We start from the raw sequence: 19,116 nt of genomic DNA on the forward strand, positions 1-19,116 counted from the left end.
TATTTTATTTTTTTTTTTTGGGGGGGGGGGGGGTGTTATTTTTGGATTGTACCAAATGTTGGAAAGTATGAAAAAATGTTATGAAAAATGTTTCCACTGAAAACAAACTAGTTTTTCTAATAATTAATTTGTTTAATAAATTAAGCAAGTATGATTTAGTAATAACATTTGTGATAATCAATACCACAAATATCATAACTTTGCATATGACGCACTTTTTTTTTATTTATTTAAAAAAAAGAATGTTGAGAGTTTTGCATATATTTAAATGCTTTGCAGTTTGCTCCACACAAAATTGCACAGAAATAAGCACATGTCTATGGCGGGACCACCCACAAGAATTTGCACCCAATACAAGGACAAAGATAAGAGTCGCGAGAGACACGGCACACCATCGTTGTAAACTATTTTCATATTTTCCTGATCACAAAAATATTCCAGGAAACAATCGCCAAGAAAATAAAAAAAATTTGAAAGTTCCATTACCGCCTGCTATAGTCCAACGAAATTCCACTTCTTTTTGGAATTTTCTTCTTATCCAAACAAGTAACCACACGGTAAGACCCTCACCACCACATTTTCGTTTTAATTCTCACCAATCCCCCAACCCCATCTCAGTTTCTGTCTTCTTCTGTTGTCTCTTTCTCAAAATTCCAATTTCACTTCACCTTGAAATTTATCACTGAAATTCAATTCAAAAGCTCAAAACTAAAAAAGTTCTTGGGAGAATTGATACAAATCAGAGTCATTAGCTTCAATTCTTTGTATGCAGACTCTGATTTGAATTCTGAGCACAGAGCCTCTTATCCTTTCTTGAATTAGAAACTGTTCGTTCGTTCATGGTATTATATGAATTGGGGCATTTCTTTTCTTTCTTTTTTTTTGGTAAAGAATTTCAACCTTTAGTTCTGAACAAGATTTCCCGCCATTTCCAATTTGAATTTCCAATTTTGGTCGATTATTGATTAAATTAGTTTCGTTTCCATTAATATGGAGAGATTTAGTCAGAGAGAAAACATTTTACTGGGTTATAGCCCTCAAAGAGCTCTAGCATACCATAACTATTCCCCCAAAAAGCGTTCACAACACTCAGATATTGATTTTCATGACGTGTTTGGTGGGCCACTGAGGCGGTCTTCGAAGCAGGAGATGAGTTACAGTTTCTGTGAAACCATGAATTCTAGCAAAAATTCAATTGGGGTAGGGGAAGGTACTGTTTTGAATGAAATGCCGGTATTTGGGGAGGAAACGGTGAATCGCAAGCGATATCCAAGTGATGATTTCTTTGATGATATTTTCAAGGGAGATGAGTCTTTGAGTTCACCAAGAAGGTCTGATCGGGACCCTTTTGGCTCGTCATCGCCTGGTTCACAGGTCTTAAGCACTGCTTGCCCTCTGCCACCTGCTCAATTTCAATTCAGGTTTTGGAATCCTTGCTCTCGTTTAAATTCATTTCTATATATATGATGCTATCTCTTGGAGCTCATTGCAGTTTATACAGAATTTTTGTTAATATTAAGGGCACATCTCAAAAATCAGATCAATTTCTTCTAATTGGTTCTATTCGCAATTACGAACAAACCTATATAACTAACAAAAGTACTTCAGATTCTTTATATGCCGGCCCTTGTGTTCTTTCCGAATATTGATTGCTAATGTTTCCAATAGTGGATTTTCAATCGGTATGTTATTGATTAGTGTTTTGAATTTTTCTTTGCACATTTATACATTTCTATATCTATATTGAATTTGCCATGAACTGAGCATCTCAATGTATTTAGTAATGTTCCAGGAATCACTTTCATTGCTAAATCAAGAAAATAGTAGATCTAGTGAATGTAAACATGTCTTTTGATAAGTAAACTCCTAGATCTACTATTTTCTCTCATATTTCTTGTTTGTATTTCTTTTTAAATTTTTTATGTTGTTTCAACAATTCTTTACAATTTTGAGTGCACACTACTTTCTTTTTTTTTCCCTTCCCATTTTTAGATGGAAAACTTGCTAATTTAATATTTTTTCTGAAGTTTCCTCAATTAGATTGAATTTTGCGAATTCTTTTTTGCTCATTGATTACTCTCCTCTAGAGTGCTATACAATTGAATGCACAGAAAACTTTTCTTCAGAAATGTATGCTGGCTACGGATTTAATGCTGTGATCTATCTCCTGTATTGTGCACTTTAAAAATCCTCACTTGAACTGCCTTCAACTTTCCAGCCTTCCTTCCAAATTGACCAAAGCAACTGACGTTCCAGCATTTGCTTCCAATAATCACAGTCCTTATAAATACAAGGATCCCACTTCAAATGGGGTAAGCTCTCCATTGCCTAGACTTTCAAGTGAAGCTTTCAAGGAAGAGGATCAGTTGAGAAATGAGATTCACTCATCTAATCGCCATAGCCCTTTGTCCCATGAATATTCTCTTAGCACCAAGGAGCCATCATACATGACCAAATCTGATGCATTAGAGTCAGCAGACACTGGAAGTGACATGAAAAAGGATTTGAAAAGCACAGAAGCTCCAAGCAATAGCAGCCAGTTTCACTTTTCTATATACAGATGGGCAAGCAAAGGGGTACCACTGTTGATGCCTCGTAGGAGAGGCTATAGTCCAAAATCAAAAGAGAAGGTTAAAACTGAAAGATGCTTAAGCTCTAATGGAAGGATTGAAAGTGACAATATGGCTAGTGGATTGTCAGCTAATGAGTCCCCTAACACTGAAGGTAGGAATCAAGATGAAAGCTTATGTCTTAAAACAAGCATTGAAGATAGGGTTGAACCTTTCCATATTGCTCTGGAAGCTGTTCTTTCCATGCCAGGATCAAAATTCATCAACAACATTCCAGATATTGTTGAAACTGTAACTGATGATGCTATCTCGAGTGACAAAAGAGAAGACATAAAACCTCCTCATTCTGTTTCTGACATAGGTTTGTGTGCAAATACAGAAAAACAAGTTGATATGAGTATGCATGAAGTTCAGAAATCTGAGTTGAAGCCTCTGCGCTCTTTTCTCATTGAGGAGCAAGGTACTTTCTGTTTGAAGTCAAATCAAATTTGTGGTTATGTCTGTGCTGTCTTTAAAAACTAAACCTGTTTTCTTCCAGGCAATGGCGAGATAACTAGAAAGTCTGAAGCCAAAGACCGCATTGTGAAAGAGACTACAGTATCTCACTCAAATGCTCGCGTCAGTAAAAATGTAAAGAAACGCGATGAGAAAAGAATTCATTCAAATAGAGCAGAAGTAATTCAAGTGAATGAACCTCTCTCACAAGGTGCAGGCAGAACATCTGGAGATAATATTGGGAGAAATGGACTTGGGGGAAAGGTTAAAGAATTTGTCAAAATTTTCAACCAAGAAGGTACTTCAAAACCCAAAATTGACACTGAAACTCGAAGATGGAGAGGCACGGGCACAGACACTTGTGGAGCAGATAATGAAGGAAGTGCTAACACAACCCAAACAAATGGAAAAAAACATGTTCATAACGCGAACAAGGTGAAAACACCACCAAATGCTTCCATCATGGTAGTCTTTTTTTTTTTTTTCCTGTCTATCTTTTCTTTTCCTCCATTTCTGGTAGGCAACAATGAGAAACCATTGATCTGATACGTTTTGTCATGTTATTTATTTACTCATGTTAGTTTTCCACTCATGGTAATCAATATAATGGCATTCATTGAATTAGATGACGATGAAAATCGTTTGAAATCTTCTACTTGCAAATTAATCCATTTTGCATAGCTATTTTATTTGTTAAAACCTATCACCTACTTCACCAACCTATCACCTACTATCACCTACTTCACCCACTTAAACGTACTCCACTAAACCTAACCCACTACACCACTACCACCTCACCTACTCCACTAAACCTAACCCACTACACCACTACCACCTCCACTTTTCACCTACTCCTCACCTACTACACACTCACCATCTCCTATATATAGGAATCAATGTAAACACATCAATATATCAATCAATAATACAATTCTCTATTTCTCTTTATACATTAAATTTCTACATGGTATCAGAGCCATAAGATTTAGGCCTGTATTTCTTTCTCACCGGCGGGCAGCCGGCCGGCAACTTTGCCTTTGCTGCCCGCTGGAATTTTCTACACATACCTTCCACTCTCCACAGCCGTAACTCTGCAAGAAGAGAACTCTAAGCTCTCTCTCTCTCTCTCCTTTCTCTCTTCACTCGCAAAGCTTCTTGTTTTTCGGAAGATCGCTCGTACTCTACGATCTGATATCAAAAAAAGCAATCGTTTTTCCCTTAAGAAATGGCGCTGATCTTGCATGCAGGGAAAACAAACAAAAATGCTTTCAAGACACTCATTGCTGCAGAGTACAGTGGTGTCCAAGTTGAACTTGCCCAGAATTTTGAGATGGGTGTGTCAAATAAAACCCCAGAGTTTATTAAGATGAACCCTATTGGGAAGGTTCCTGTGCTGGAAACTCCTGATGGGCCCATCTTTGAGAGCAATGCCATAGCATGATATGTTGCTCGCTTGAAGTCTGACAATCCTCTTTGTGGCTCTTCGTTAACAGAATGTGCCCATGTTGAGCAGTGGATTGACTTTGCATCACTGGAGGTTGACGCCAATATTTTGAACTGGTTTAGACCAAGAATGGGACACACTGTTTACCTTCCTCCAGCTAAGGAAGCTGCTATTTCTGCATTGAAGAGAGGTCTTGGTGCTTTGAATACATATTTGGCTTCAAACACTTACCTGGTTGGGCATGCTGTGACCCTGGCTGATATTATCATGACATGCAATTTGTATTTGGGATTCACTCGGCTCATGACTACGAGCTTTACCTCTGAGTTCCCTCATGTTGAGAGATACTTCTGGACCATGGTTAATCAAGCAAATTTCAGCAAGATATTGGGTGAGGTTAAACAGACGGAAAAAGTTCCACCTGTTCAGTCTACAAAGCAGCCTTCCCCACCAAAAGAAGCTACAAAACCAAAGCCTAAGGATGAGCCAAAGAAAGAAGCGAAGAAGGAACCAGCAAAGCCCAAAGAAGAAGCTGGTGAGGAAGAGGAGGAGGCACCAGCCCCAACCTGCACTCTCATCTTCTCTCCTTCTCGGCTGGAAAAAAACTACACAAGTATACACACACACACAAGCACAAAAGCACACTACTCTCTCTCTCTCGTGGTCTCCCACATGCACTTTATGATCAAAAACTTTTGTTTGTTTTTTCTTAATCAACCCACTCCCTCTCTCTCAGGTTACTTTTTCTCTCCACCAGACCCACTTTAATCATATCCACCACCATTCTTTTCTTTATCACACCTATCTTTATCTCTTTTCTATACAACTCTCACCCGCGCACATGCTTTCCTCCTTAATATATTATTATTATTATTATTATTATTATTATTAAACCCAAAAATATATATATATATATATATATATCTATTTTTATATACCGAACACCATTGCCGATTTCCAATATATTCTTATTATTTCTTTCTTTATTTTTCTTTCACATTATTTTTAATCTTTTTCAAATTTCATTCATACCATATAGCTTTGCACACCAAACCATATTTTATTCATCTCAGGGATCAATCCCGATCACAATTTTACACACACAAAAAAAAAAAAAAAAAAAAAAAAAAAAAAAAAAACACACAACACCCAAAGATTTGTTTTCTTTTCTGCAGACGGCCACCCACCGACCTCACTTCTTCGCCTATTCCGCCGGTCTTTTCTTCTTGCCTCCGTCCTGGGCGGCCCTTGCCGGTGTTGCCTCCGTGCTTCCTAGACCACCAAGCAAGTTGCCTCCTCCCTGCTCCTCCACTACAGCATATGGTGGACCTCCAAATCGGAACATCACGGTGGCCTTCCGCTTCAGCTCCTTGTTTTCTGCCTTTAGCACACTTATCTCTGCTCGCGCATCCTTATACATGCGTTGGAGCAGAGCCAGCTGGGAGTTTAACTGTTGCACCTCATTTGTCCTGCTCTGCAGCCGGTGCGACAAGTTTGTGACCGCAGTCATGGTTTCCACACATGACTTCAGAGTATACTGATTGGCCTCAATATCAGTTTGCACCGCCATTTTTTGCTCCACCGACCGCATCGGAAAGTTCAACGGAGCAAACACAGAGGTGTTTGGTTGAGGTTCACTGGCCACCGCACCAGTTCTCTCTCTTGTTGACTCATTGAGGTCGGGAAAGAGAGTGAGTAGACCACGGGATGAAGAGGCCATATTCTGGGTAGCTGAACGGGAAGAAGAGGCCATGTTTTTTGGGTTGCTGAGTGTTTCCGAGAAGGGTTGGATACAGAGTATTTACAGATTGTTTCAGAATAACAAGTTCAGAGGTTTCAATCTGGTTTGGTTTCCTCCGCCTCCGCATTGGTTTATATTGACACTGACGACGCGGCCGACACGCCGCTTTGTCGCTCACGTGCCTCGCCGCGTCTCCGGCTCACCTTTTGATGGGTCGACGCTTTCTGTCGGGCACGACTTTTGATGAAGTGGGCACGCCTTTTGAGGGCGCAACTTTTGATGGCACACTTTTTTATGGATTGGGCACGCATTTTGATGGCACGTCTTTTTATGGATTGGGCACGCCTTTTGAAAGATTGGGCACACCTTTTGAGGGTGCGACTTTTTTAGGGTCCGACAAGACTCTGTAAACTGTCCCGACATTGATTCCGGTTAGTTTCTACAAGGGTCCGACAAGACTCTGTAAACTGTCCCGACATTGATTCCGGTTAGTTTCTACACGGGTCCGACAAGACTCTGTAAACTGTCCCGACATTGATTCCGGTTAGCTCCTTTATGGGTCCGACAAGACTCTGTAAACTGTCCCGACATTGATTCCGGTTAGTTTCTACAAGGGTCCAGCAAGACTCTGTAAACTGTCACAACAACTGTCACAACATTGTCTGCTACAACGGTCCGACATGACCCCATAAACTGTCTTCTACATCGGTCTGACACCGCCATCCAGTGTCCTCTACACCGTTATGACACCACCATACAGTGTCCTCTACAACGTTATGACACCCCCATACAGTGTCCTCTACAACGTTATGACACCACCATCCAGTGTCTTCACCAATGGTCTGACACGACCATACAGTGTCTCCTATCCTCTTTTATTTTTATGTATTTTCTTGTTTTGTTACTCTCTCCAAACTCAAGTTGGTTAGTTCCTATCCCCCTTGAGTTTGCGGGGGGCTGTTAAAACCTATCACCTACTTCACCAACCTATCACCTACTATCACCTACTTCACCCACTTAAACGTACTCCACCAAACCTAACCCACTACACCACTACCACCTCACCTACTCCACTAAACCTAACCCACTACACCACTACCACCTCCACTTTTCACCTACTCCTCACCTACTACACACTCACCATCTCCTATATATAGGAATCAATGTAAACACATCAATATATCAATCAATAATACAATTCTCTATTTCTCTTTATACATTAAATTTCTACATTATTGGATTCAGTTGCTGAAATATTTCTGATATTTCAGGTAGACAAAAATCTTGCAGGGTCTGAGAAACAGCAGTCCCACACAAAGACTACTGTCTTTTGTGTTAGTGACAATTCTTTTGGTCAGAAAGATGCCTCAAAAGCAAGTTCTGGTTAGTTCTTCCAATTTTTTGCCATATGAGAACTATACATTGCATAGCAAAATAAAATAAAATAGAAGTATTAATACATATATAGCAAGAAAATGAGAAATATGAGTGACCCAAAATGATTAAAAATAGTTAGAAATAGCTGAACCATTTGAGAGGAATAAGCCATTTTATCCTGATATATTTTATTTGGAGATGTTGAAGCTGCACGAACTCTTTGCAGCGTGCCCAATATTGCCATCTGGTTAGCAAATTCTGAACCTGGTTGGATTAATTTGAAATGTTGTCTTAGATCCATTTTTTTTATGAACAGGGGCATTGTAATGTGCTTCTTCCTAGAAGGCTAGTGATGATCTTTAGAGGGGTGTAATTGGTGGTTTGACAAGAAAAGCGACATTTTATAACACATTATAAAAACACATCCTTGCTATTATCCCTTTTTATCTTCCAGAGAAAATGTAACATCTTACCAGGACTTCAATGAAAGGATTTGACTGAGAAATAGTCATTGAATGTAGGAATACTATCAGATGTATGAGAAGTTCATCCTATAATACTCTGTTTATGTACCTACATGAAGATATCAGGTTGTAGGACAAATATATACATAATGTATGCAAGATAAGGTCTTCGGATATACAATTTTTTTGACTAACTAAATTCTCTCTTTTGTGAGACAAACTAGTATCAGTATTGGTCCAATCATGCATTTGAAACTGTGTCATGGAACTTTTATGTAATTAACTACCCATTTTTCTTCAAATTATTGTGCATTTGATATTATATTTCACCTCTTTTGTGAACTGTACCATTTTATAACGCATTGTACTCCAGATTTTTTTTGAAGATGTGATACAAGTTGTTTGTGTATTCTTCTCAGAGTCAAGTCCTGATGGTTCTAAGGTTACAGTTGGAAACATAGATGATCTCTTCCAAGAGAACTTCATGGTATGTGGTTGCTCTATGTTTGATATGTTTTCTTTCTCTTCTCTTTGCTCATTTGCTGCAGTGCCTGTTTTGGTCTTCTGAAGTAGTCAGTGGCACATGGTTCCTTATTTAATAATTAATATACATAAGTTTCCATGCCAATTACATGTTGACATACATGTGTCATAATACTATAGAAACTAAAAGACTTCACTGCACTATGGATAGCTGATTGTACAAGATTAAGAGCATTATCTAGTTCTGCTTGTTTCTTTCAGTGCAATCTTACTAATGATCTAGTGCACTTGGCTTGAACAGATAAAAGAATTATCTAATGACGAAGACAAACCTCCAAACATTGGGGAAGATTACGAGGATATCCATGTAAATTTCTTTTCCTCATTACAACACTGCTAATCTCAGTAGAATCATTGATTTTACTAATAAATTTACAGCAGATTTCAGATGCCAAAATTTGGCAATGGTCGAATGGGAAAGAAGGAAACATCCGTTCGCTGCTGTCAACTTTACAATTTGTAAGCTTTCTGTTTCTAAAAACAATAGAATATCTCCACCATGTTGCAACTGTGACTACAAGCTGCACAAAAGCTTACTTTCATCTTATCACTAAAAGAGGGCCTGCAGCTCTATTGTCTCTTTTAGAAATTACACTGATCACCATTTTATGTGATTTAATGCTTCTTACCCTGGAAACATGTAAGAAATAATGTATAGAGAAAGAGAGAGAATAAATTGTATGTATTATTATTGATTGATATATTGATGTCTATTACAATGATTCATGATTCCTATATATAGAAGAGGGTGAGTGTGTAGTAGGTAAGGAGTAGGTGAAGTGGAGGTGGTAGTGGTGTAGTGGGTTAGGTTTAGTGGAGTAGGTGAGGTGGTAGTGGTGTAGTGGGTTAGGTTTAGTGGAGTAGGTGAGGTGGTAGTGGTGTAGTGGGTTAGGTTTAGTGGAGTAGGTTTAAGTGGGTGAAGTAGGTGGAGAGTAGGTGGATTTTAACAGCCCCCGCAAACTCAAGGGGGATAGGAACTAACCAACTTGAGTTTGGAGAGAGTAACAAAACAAGAAAATACATAAAAAGAAAAGAGGATAAGAGACACTGTATGGTCGTGTCAGACCATTGGTGAAGACACTGGATGGTGGTGTCATAACGTTGTAGAGGACACTGTATGGGGGTGTCATAACCATGTAGAGGACACTGTATGGTGGTGTCATAACGGTGTAGAGGACACTGGATGGCGGTGTCAGACCGATGTAGAAGACAGTTTATGGGGTCATGTCGGACCGTTGTAGCAGACAATGTGGTGACAGTTGTTGTGACAGTTTACGGAGTCTTGCTGGACCCTTGTAGAAACTAACCGGAATCAATGTCGGGACAGTTTACAGAGTCTTGTCGGACCCATGTAGAAACTAACCGGAATCAATGTCGGGACAGTTTACAGAGTCTTGTCGGACCCATGTAGAAACTAACCGGAATCAATGTCGGGACAGTTGACAGAGTCTTGTCGGACCCTTGGAAAAGCTAACCGGAATCAAATGTCGGGACAGTTTACAGAGTCTTGTCGGACCCCTAAAAAGTCGCACCCTCAAAAGGTGTGCCCAATCTTTCAAAAAGGCGTGCCATCAAAAGGCGTGCCCAATCTATAAAAAGGCGTGCCATCAAAAGGCGTGCCCAATCCATAAAAAGACGTGCCATCAAAAGGCGAGCCCAAGTCATAAAAAGATGTGCCGGACATGATGGCGAGGCACGTGAGTGCCTGGACTGGCGCGCCCGTTTGTCGTCTGGTGTCAAGTGGCGCGCGATACGCGTGGCTGCCTCGCTATTTAACCAAGGTTGATGCTGAGGCTGAGGCAGACAAAAAAACTTCTGAAAATCCTCTGAAAACAACTCTTCCTTTGCTGAGAAAGAAACTCTGTAATACTCTGTAACCAACCCGTCTCTGAAACACTCAGCAACATGGCCTCTTCTTCCCGTCCAGCTACCCAGAACATGGCCTCCTCTTCCCGTGGTCTGCTCACGCTCTTTCCAGAACTGAACGAGTCCACAAGAGAAATAACTGGTGCAGTGGCCAGTGAACCTCAACCAAACACCTCTGGTTTTGCTCCGTTGAACTTTCCGATGCGGTCGGTGGAGCAAAAAATGGCGGTGCAGTCGGATGTGGAGGCCAATCAGTATACCTTGAAGTCATGTGTGGAAACCATGACTGCGGTTACAAATTTGTCGAACCGGCTGCAGAGTAGGACAAATGAGGTGCAGCAGTTAAACGCCCAACTGGCTCTGCTCCAACGCATGTATAAGGATGCGCGAGCAGAGATAAGTGTGCTAAAGGCGGAAAACAAGGAGCTGAAGCGGAAGGCCAGTTTTATGTTCCGATTTGGAGGGCCGCCATATGCTGCAGTGGAGGAGCAGGGAGTAGTGATCATGCCCAGTGGAGTGGGAAACACGGAGGCAACACTGGCAAGGGCCGCCCAAGACGGTAGCAAGAAGAAAAGACCGGCAGAATAGGCGAGAAGAAAAATCCCACTGTTCCGATTTGTGTTGGTTGTGTTTTGGTTTGTTTTGTGTTTTTTTATTTTTAGTTTATTTTTTTTTTATTTTTTTTTTTATGGTGTAAAATGCTGATCGGGGTTGATCCCCGGCATGAAGAAATGACAAGTTTGTAAAATGTTGTTTTTTTTTTTTTTTTTTTTTTTTTTTGGAGTGTTTTGTTGAAAAAATAAAAATAAAATGAAAGAAAACAAGGGAGAAAGAAAATAGATAAAAAATATTTATAGATGGATTATATGAAAAACATCAGTGCGATTGTTTCAAAATAAAGTGGGGTATTTAAAAAAGAGGAAAAGTGACTTGGAAAAAATAAATAAAAATAAGTGATTTTTGAAATCAAATGGAGGAGAGAGAGGGACAAACCCATGTGATAAAGTGGAGAGAGAGTCGGTGAGTGGGGTGCAAAAGGTGAAGGAGAAATGATGGATTGAAAATGGTTTGGGTCAAAAGTGAACACTGTTAGTGGGGAACATGAGTGCATTGATTATTTGATATAATAATAATAATAATAAAAATAAAAAGTTAGAACAGTTGGAGAGAATGAGTGGAGTATGGTAAGGGTTTCATCCAAAGCCAAAATTCCTGCAGCGAATCACTTCGCAAATCCTAGCATGAGCTTTTTCTCTTTCCAGGCTTATTCATGAATTTCCTGGTGATTTCAAGAGCCTCTGGTGGCATTGTGGCTGAGAACACCCCAACCTGGATTTTGGGTGGCAGCAACTGGAAAATATCATAGATCTGATTTTTAAAAACCTCGTGACAGCATTTCATCAGCTTCATCCAAGACAAACATTTTGATGTAAACAGGGCGAAGTGATTGTCTCCGCAACATGTCAAACACACGACCAGGAGTACCAACAACAACATGAACCCCACTGGAGAGAATGCGCTGATCTTCGCGCACACTAGTCCCTCCAACACAAGCATGAACCTTCACACTTTGCTGGGCAAGTTCAAGAGTGGGTGGAAGAACCAAAGTTTGGCACTCAACCAAGCTATAATCTAGCTGCTGCAGAATTCCAGAGCAGAATGTTGCAGTGTTTCCAGTTCCAGACTGTCTCGTCATATGAGGTGAAGAATTCTTCTCCATCAGCCTCACACATGACTACAGTTGCACAAATCTTTGTTGATTTTATCAGCGGAATAGGTTGAGGTCCGGCGGGCGGCTAAGGTGAGGTTGCCGCCCGCCGGGGAAGCGAAAATACTAGGTTTTAAACAAGCTCTGATACCATGTAATTTTCAGTAGATTCTTACTTGACTGCATTTTTAAAAGTGAGAAATAGAAAGTAGGATCCACAGGGATGAACTACCATACAAAAATTGCTGATGATTGGCACAAGAACTGCAGTCAACCCAGGTGTACCTTTCACTTGTTGTGAACTCATGATAATTATAACGCTTTGCATGTTCGGAAGAAAAATTTTCTTGTTATTACTACTATACACCAAGTTATGCCTGCATAAGTCATCATGAGGTTTACTCCCCTTCAACTTGTCTATTCAATATCTGTTTTCTGTGTGAATATATTTGTTCTTTGTTATACATTTGTGCATAGGATGTCTATGTTGGAATATGGAAATAATTTAGGATCTCATAAATTCTGTATTACGGGATATTAGGCTAGTTTTTAGTGATTATTGTTTTACCTTCCAAAATTGTAATCTCTTCAATTCAGTATATATATATACGAGGCTAGTCATGGATTATGATTGAGCCGTTCTTCACCCTCTTCTGTCTAAGTAGAGATGCAACTTTTTGCTTCATTTAACCAGAGAGTACAATTAGGGATGAAGTACTTGAAGGGGTGTGGCTCCAATTGTCAAAAGGCTTCCCACCAAGGAGATGCCTTATACCAGAAACTTACATATTCAGATGATTGAACCCAATTTCAGAGCTCCTGGTACTTGATGTCCAAAAACACTTCATTTAGTTGATCTTCTGAAATAATCACCTTGGCCTATACAGGACAAGCAACTCCGGGTGTTGAATGAATCTTCCAGCATTATGTTATCAGTCACATCCATGTACTGTCAGTAGAATGTCTACTACATCATGATTTCTTATTTGGTATGGTGCATCATGATGAGTTGTAACTTGTAATATTGTTCGGCACTATCGGATTTCTCTTGATAAGTTTTATTTAACTAGAAGCCTAATACATTGTTCTTGGTTTGTATTCCAGTTTATTATTCCAATATCAGATGATTCTCTCTCTTCTCTTTCCAACATTTTGATTGTAGCCAATGTTATCCACCCACCCCCCCTTCTTGTTTCTCTTCTTTTACTTCTCTTTGTTGGGATCTGGTACTAATAAGGAATTTCTTAATACAATAGCTTCTCTAAGGTCCATGCTTTCCTCATCTCCGCAACTAATGATATTTATACTTTCATAAACAGGTTCTTTGGCCTGGGAGTGGTTGGAAGCCTGTGCCGCTTGTTGATATAATTGAAGGAAGTGCAGTGAAGAGAGCATATCAAAAAGCTTTACTCTGTCTACACCCAGATAAGCTACAGCAGAAGGGTGTTGCTTCTCACCAAAAATATATTGCAGAAAAAGTTTTTGATATTTTGCAGGTATGAATCACTTTGTGTGGGAATTGTTCTTTCATAGATAAATATTTGTCATTTATTTATTTATTTAGTTTAGTTTAGTTTTTTTTTTTTTTTTGTTGAGGGAATGGTGTTGATGATGTGATGTGTTAATCAATAATTATGGTTAGTCACCCATCCACACTACATGGTCTGCTCAATCTGTCACTGGGATGTTGCAAGGGTCCACGGTTGCACATGATATTGAGTGACTTCTACATTTATACATTGCTTATATTATTTGAGGTCCCATGTATCTATCCAGAGTTTGAAGCTCAAGTACAATCTACTCAGAATTTGATTTTGTGGGATGTTCTGGTTCAACCATAGATGATGTAGTAGAACTGTAAAAGCAAGCATTAAACTAAAGCCATATAAACTAGTAGTGGTAATCGTGTCGTGTCATTACTGGTTCATGTCCAAAACACTCAACTACTAACATGACCCATTTACTACACGTATCAATTATCTTGACACTGAGGTGACCTACTTATAATAATGTCAACTTGAACACGACACGCCTAACACGATTAACATAAAAACTTATTTTAGATCATAATCAAGAAAACTTATTTCAGATCATCTATAAGGGTAAACTATTTAAACATTTACACCCACAAAGATAATATATATGCCAATCCTCATGAAAATAATTCAAAAAATTTATGAATTTATGACTAATCCACTACATATCTAATCTAAATTACTGTAACCCATTAATATCCAAATATCCAACAAGACTTTAAAATTAATCCAATCTGTCATAGTTGGCATATCATATTAGAGATTTAGAGTTGCACTTAACCTGCATGTTATACAGAGATCTAAATCTAATCCATTGCTGATGAGAATAAAAAATTTAAGACCCTACAGATTCATGTTGCATTTGAGATGCCTACTAGTCAATAATGGGTTCGTGTTCACGTGTCGAAACAAATTTTTACATGGGTCAGATGAGTTGTGTTTGGGTTACGTGTGTTCAACCTGAATACAAGCCATTTAACATTTATGTTGCCGAGTCGTGTCATATTTGTGTTCTTGTCAAAAAATGACCAAACCCTAACCTTCTAATTACCAGTACAGTTCGAGTTGTGTTAACAGGTTCTGTGTCAAATTTCCACCCCTAATATAAACATTTCCTATTCTGCTGTGGAGTAATATGCAGCATATAGAAGAAGCCTGTGTTGTTAACTTTTCCCCTTGTTATTCTTTTGCACTCTCCTGATGGTATCAATTATCTTTTAGGTTTTCAGTGTCCTTACAGAATATTTTGCTATATCAGTGATATGGCTGTCATTTTGTCTTCAGTGGATCTTTACAGCTGATGGGTATCTACCTCACAGTGTTACATGAAATGCTATAGGGCCATTCAATATCGTGTGGAACATTTAAATGCACCTAATAAACTTGGCATCTATTATGATGTGGGTTATGGTGTTATGGGTCAGCTTTTACTACTGAACTGGTTCTATTCATGCTACAACTGTTGCCCGCATGGTTTATTCAAAAACTTAGTGCTGTCAGCAATTTTCATGTTATATTAATCATCAAAATTCATGAAATGCAAGTGATCATATGGCTAGCTTATTAGTTCTCTTATCTCCAACCAATCAAGAGATAGTCTGTCAAAAACTAGCACATAACCTCTGATTGCATATCATGATATCATATCAAAGCAAGTTTGTTTTTGAAGTTTTCAATCATCAAAGGTTTGATTAACAGATATTGTTTTTCCATACAGGAGGCATGGGACCAATTCAATTCACTTAGTGCAATATGATTATTCAACGCTCCGATAGCAACATGCCATTTGAAGAGGACTATGATCGTGCGTGGTGTTATTGGCAAGTGCACATGTAAATATCATTTTGAATATTCTGCATAGATATAAACAATTTATTCTATAGGGCATTCACAAGCATAGGTGGTGTTTGGGAAGCCATATCCCAAATTTTTTTCTCATTTTTTCCACTAAAAGACAAAAGTTTTGCAAAACCAAAAAAAACACATCCAAACAAAATATCACATCCAACCCCATAATCATTTCACTTTTTCTCTCACAAACATCACATCCAACCACATAAAAATCCAACTATCTTCCCAAACACCAAAACTTTTTTATCTCATAAAAACCTACATCTACTAAAATCTACATAAAAACTCACTTCCCAAACACCATCATAATCTTGTGAGTACTAGAAAAGTGAGGAAAACACTTCCCCCCATACTTCTTATGGTGAATTGAAGTTGATGCACCATAAGAAAAGCAAAATTATAAATACATTGTTATAAAGTTCTCTGGAAAGAAATTTGGCGGACTTTGGCATCTTGGATCATTGTGTGTTGGTTGATCGGTAACTGGGAACAGTCACAGGAGAGGACTTGGGCATTGGGATGACAGATTAATAAGTATTCTTTCAAAGCTTTGTAAGAAAATATGTGTGGAATATGCAGTTAAATGAATTTTAGGAGTTTCTTGCTCTAAAAGCATACTGAAAGCTAGTGCTTTTTATTTACTTTGTCGAAGTAGATAAATTAAATTATTTTATTCAATTTGTTTACTCTGGCAGTTTATACTTAGCATTCCCAGGTGATCATATGAATTTTTACTACCATTTCTGACTTTTGTTAAATTATCCGGGGCTAGTCATGGGAGGAGGCCTTATATGGTTGAAAGTGTTTTGAAAGTATTATCAAAAAAATCGGATAAGGGAGTTAGCATTCTTGTATTTTTGGGGTGATCAGTAGAAGAATGAAAAGTAATATTTAGGGACCAAAAAAAAAAAAAAAAATTGAAAGTTTGAGTCTTGTAATAAAATAAATTCTGAGTTTTTAATTTTGTCAATTTAAATCCTAAATTTTAGATTTATTTTCAATCTAAATCATTTGACTATTTCTATTAGGTAAAATCGATGAAAAAATAGGTATTCTAGTCATTAAACTTAATGAAAAGTATATTTTAGATATTTTATAAATACGTACATTGAATTTAATGATGAAAGCATTATTTTTTCGTTGGTTTTACTTAATGAAAATAGACGAATGGTTTAAATTGAAAACAATCAAATGCTTAAAGTTTAAATTGACAAAATTAAAAATTCATGATTTATTTTGTCACAAGGTTCAAATTCTGTGATTTTTTTTTTTTTAAAAAAAAATTGTCCCTAGTATCTATTATTGATTGTCTCAATTTTTGCTGCTTTCCCCTCCTAAGATATGAACACAAGGCCCACTCCAATGATCTGCTTAGGTTCATATGTATAAATCATTTATTAAAAAAATTAGATTAATCTATTAATAATAATTACTTTGAAAACATAAATTGTAAATATGATTTTGAAATAAACTTCATTTTTTCTTTAACTTAAGAGGATGAAATTACGTAATTATGATTATTGAATTTTTCTATTTTTTTGATGGATGATTTACATATAGGGATTTAAAAATTACATGAAACATATCAATTCATCGATCAGATTGGACCATCCAATCCACCTAAAATCGACTCTAATGAATCCTAATCTAAATATATATATATTTTTTTGCTTGTCTTTAGTCTATCCAAATATACTAGGCAGTGCGGTTTGGCTTTATGAAATCCACCATGGTTTCTAATTCTAATGATTTAAATTATTTATTTTATGTAAGTTCATAAAATTATATTTCATTATATTTACTTTTAAGAAACTAGATAGCAGTTATGTTTTTAAAATAAATCGTTTACGCTTTTTGAAACAAATACAATAATATCACATGTCCATAATAAATCGTTTCAAAATGATTAATTTAAATCATTAGAGTAAAATCTATAATGAGTTCCAAAAGCTAAACTACTATCCAGTCCGTCAAAGAAAACCAAAAAGAAGCCTAGGCTCCGTTATATAAAATGATTTTGTCTAAAAATAATTTTTTTATTTTTCAGTGTTTATTTAACACCTATAATATTTTCTATAATAAAAATCTTAATAGAGAACCTGTTAGCAGATATTTTAATATTATAATGTGTTATAGGTTGTTTTCTTTTCTTTTCTACCAGTTTACTTACCTTTCAAGTCTTTGTTAAGTCTTAGTCAAGTCTCCCATACTTATTCATCCAAGTCTTCTCCAAGTCTCCTCATTCCTATTCATTCCAAGACTTCCAAAGTAAGCTTTCTTGGTCTTGGTCTTGGTCTTGGTCTAGTCTCTTGTTAACTTCTCCACCAAGAGCCTTACCTAACAAACTTTCACTTCTATATATATTGAACTTTGTCATATCTTAAAAAAACACGAGAGAAAAAGTTTTGGTTGTGTTGTTATGTCATGAGTGAGATTATCAGGCAAATAAAAAGGGTGTGTGTGATAAAGCTTTGGGTTCAACCAATTGTGCAGTATTGGTGAATCATACGAACTTAGTCGGGCTGTTGTATCCTGAGAGGACAAGTCAAGGTTTTTTTTTTTTGCTGCTGCACCGGTGTGAGGCTTTGCCCAACCGCAGAGGGCTTGAATCTCCTTAAAGAAAGCGAATTTGCCGCGCCTCAGCCCTTTCAATAATTATTATAATTTTTATTATTTGTATTTTCTGGTATTTTATTTGTAATTATCACCAACAGAACCAATTATAGAGTTTATTTAAAAAGGAAAAAAAAAAAGAAAATGATATTTATACATGATTTTTATATAGAATTGAGCACGTAAATAATGTGACAATGACACTTTTATAATAATGAACTGTGGTAATAAGAATTTTGACTCTCAATGAGTGGATATAAATGTGACACGTTATTATATGTACAATTTTTTAAACGAAAATGGTCTGTGTGTGAAAACAATTAAATTTGATATAAATTGACTGATAAAAAAAATACCAAATTTTTAAAAAGAAATTATTCTACATTTTATGATAAAAAACCGTGAATCAAACAACGAAAAATGGGTTTTAAATAAATTCAAAATTTTAATATTATATGTTGTTGAAAAAGCATTGTTTGTAGCAGTTAGGAGAAACTGTAAATAAACTGAACTAATAAAACTGACATACACATGGTGTTCATTGAACCTTTTATTACTCAATAATAATTTTATAATTTTAAAGAGAATTCTAATAACATGATAAGAGAAAAAAAAAAAAACAAAAAAAACAAAACAAAAATATATGTACACACATCACATCACATCACATATGGACCACACTCCTTACCATATCATTAAAACTCTCTTTAGAACTCTTCTTATCATATCATTAAAACTCTGCTTACCATATGGACCACACTCATTACCATATCTTTATTCTTTATTACTAGATGCACAACACAACACAAGCAGTGGTGCCTCTTCTTCATTCCAAATATCAAAGTTTGCCCAGATTCAGAGGGAAAATTATTGAGAAATTTGGTTAAAACTTTCTCATAATAAAAGTTT

At 37.1% G+C, this 19,116-nt stretch overlaps 2 protein-coding genes across 8 annotated transcripts; both read left to right on the plus strand.

Moving 5' to 3' along the window:
* The first annotated feature begins 81 nt into the window (after positions 1-81).
* On the plus strand, positions 82-15,638 carry LOC114286631 (J domain-containing protein required for chloroplast accumulation response 1). 7 transcript variants are annotated; one of them, XM_028229810.2, is made up of 10 exons: positions 82-1,421; positions 2,219-2,724; positions 2,950-3,030; positions 3,109-3,530; positions 7,522-7,633; positions 8,511-8,578; positions 8,876-8,941; positions 9,013-9,093; positions 13,528-13,704; positions 15,461-15,638. In XM_028229810.2, the coding sequence occupies exons 1-10, from the start codon at positions 991-993 to the stop codon at positions 15,497-15,499; spliced, it is 1,983 nt and encodes a 660-aa protein (XP_028085611.2). In that variant the 5' UTR covers positions 82-990; the 3' UTR covers positions 15,500-15,638. The 7 variants fall into 7 exon arrangements, with proteins under 7 accessions (XP_028085611.2, XP_082729893.1, XP_028085606.2 ...); XM_082873767.1 differs by having other exon boundaries at positions 3,109-3,500; XM_028229805.2 differs by having other exon boundaries at positions 2,219-3,030.
* LOC114292762 (elongation factor 1-gamma) lies at positions 4,186-5,410 on the plus strand. The gene is given in 1 exon segment (XM_028236788.2): positions 4,186-5,410. A coding segment is annotated over 1 exon segment (987 nt). The 5' UTR covers positions 4,186-4,290; the 3' UTR covers positions 5,278-5,410.
* Positions 15,639-19,116: the final 3,478 nt, after the last annotated feature.

This window comes from Camellia sinensis, chromosome 6 (genome assembly GCF_055761805.1).
Source record: "Camellia sinensis isolate YWXY chromosome 6, ASM5576180v1, whole genome shotgun sequence".
Classification (NCBI taxonomy): domain Eukaryota; kingdom Viridiplantae; phylum Streptophyta; class Magnoliopsida; order Ericales; family Theaceae; genus Camellia; species Camellia sinensis.

Excerpts from the sequence above, each read along its gene's own strand:
- LOC114286631 (XM_028229805.2), top strand. The coding sequence starts at position 991 with ATGGAGAGATTTAGTCAGAGAGAAAACATTTTACTGGGTTATAGCCCT. Across the intron at positions 1,422-2,218 it reads CCTGCTCAATTTCAATTCAG|CCTTCCTTCCAAATTGACCA; the intron begins GTTTTGGAATCC and ends TCAACTTTCCAG. Across the intron at positions 13,705-15,460 it reads AAGTTTTTGATATTTTGCAG|GAGGCATGGGACCAATTCAA; the intron begins GTATGAATCACT and ends TTTTCCATACAG.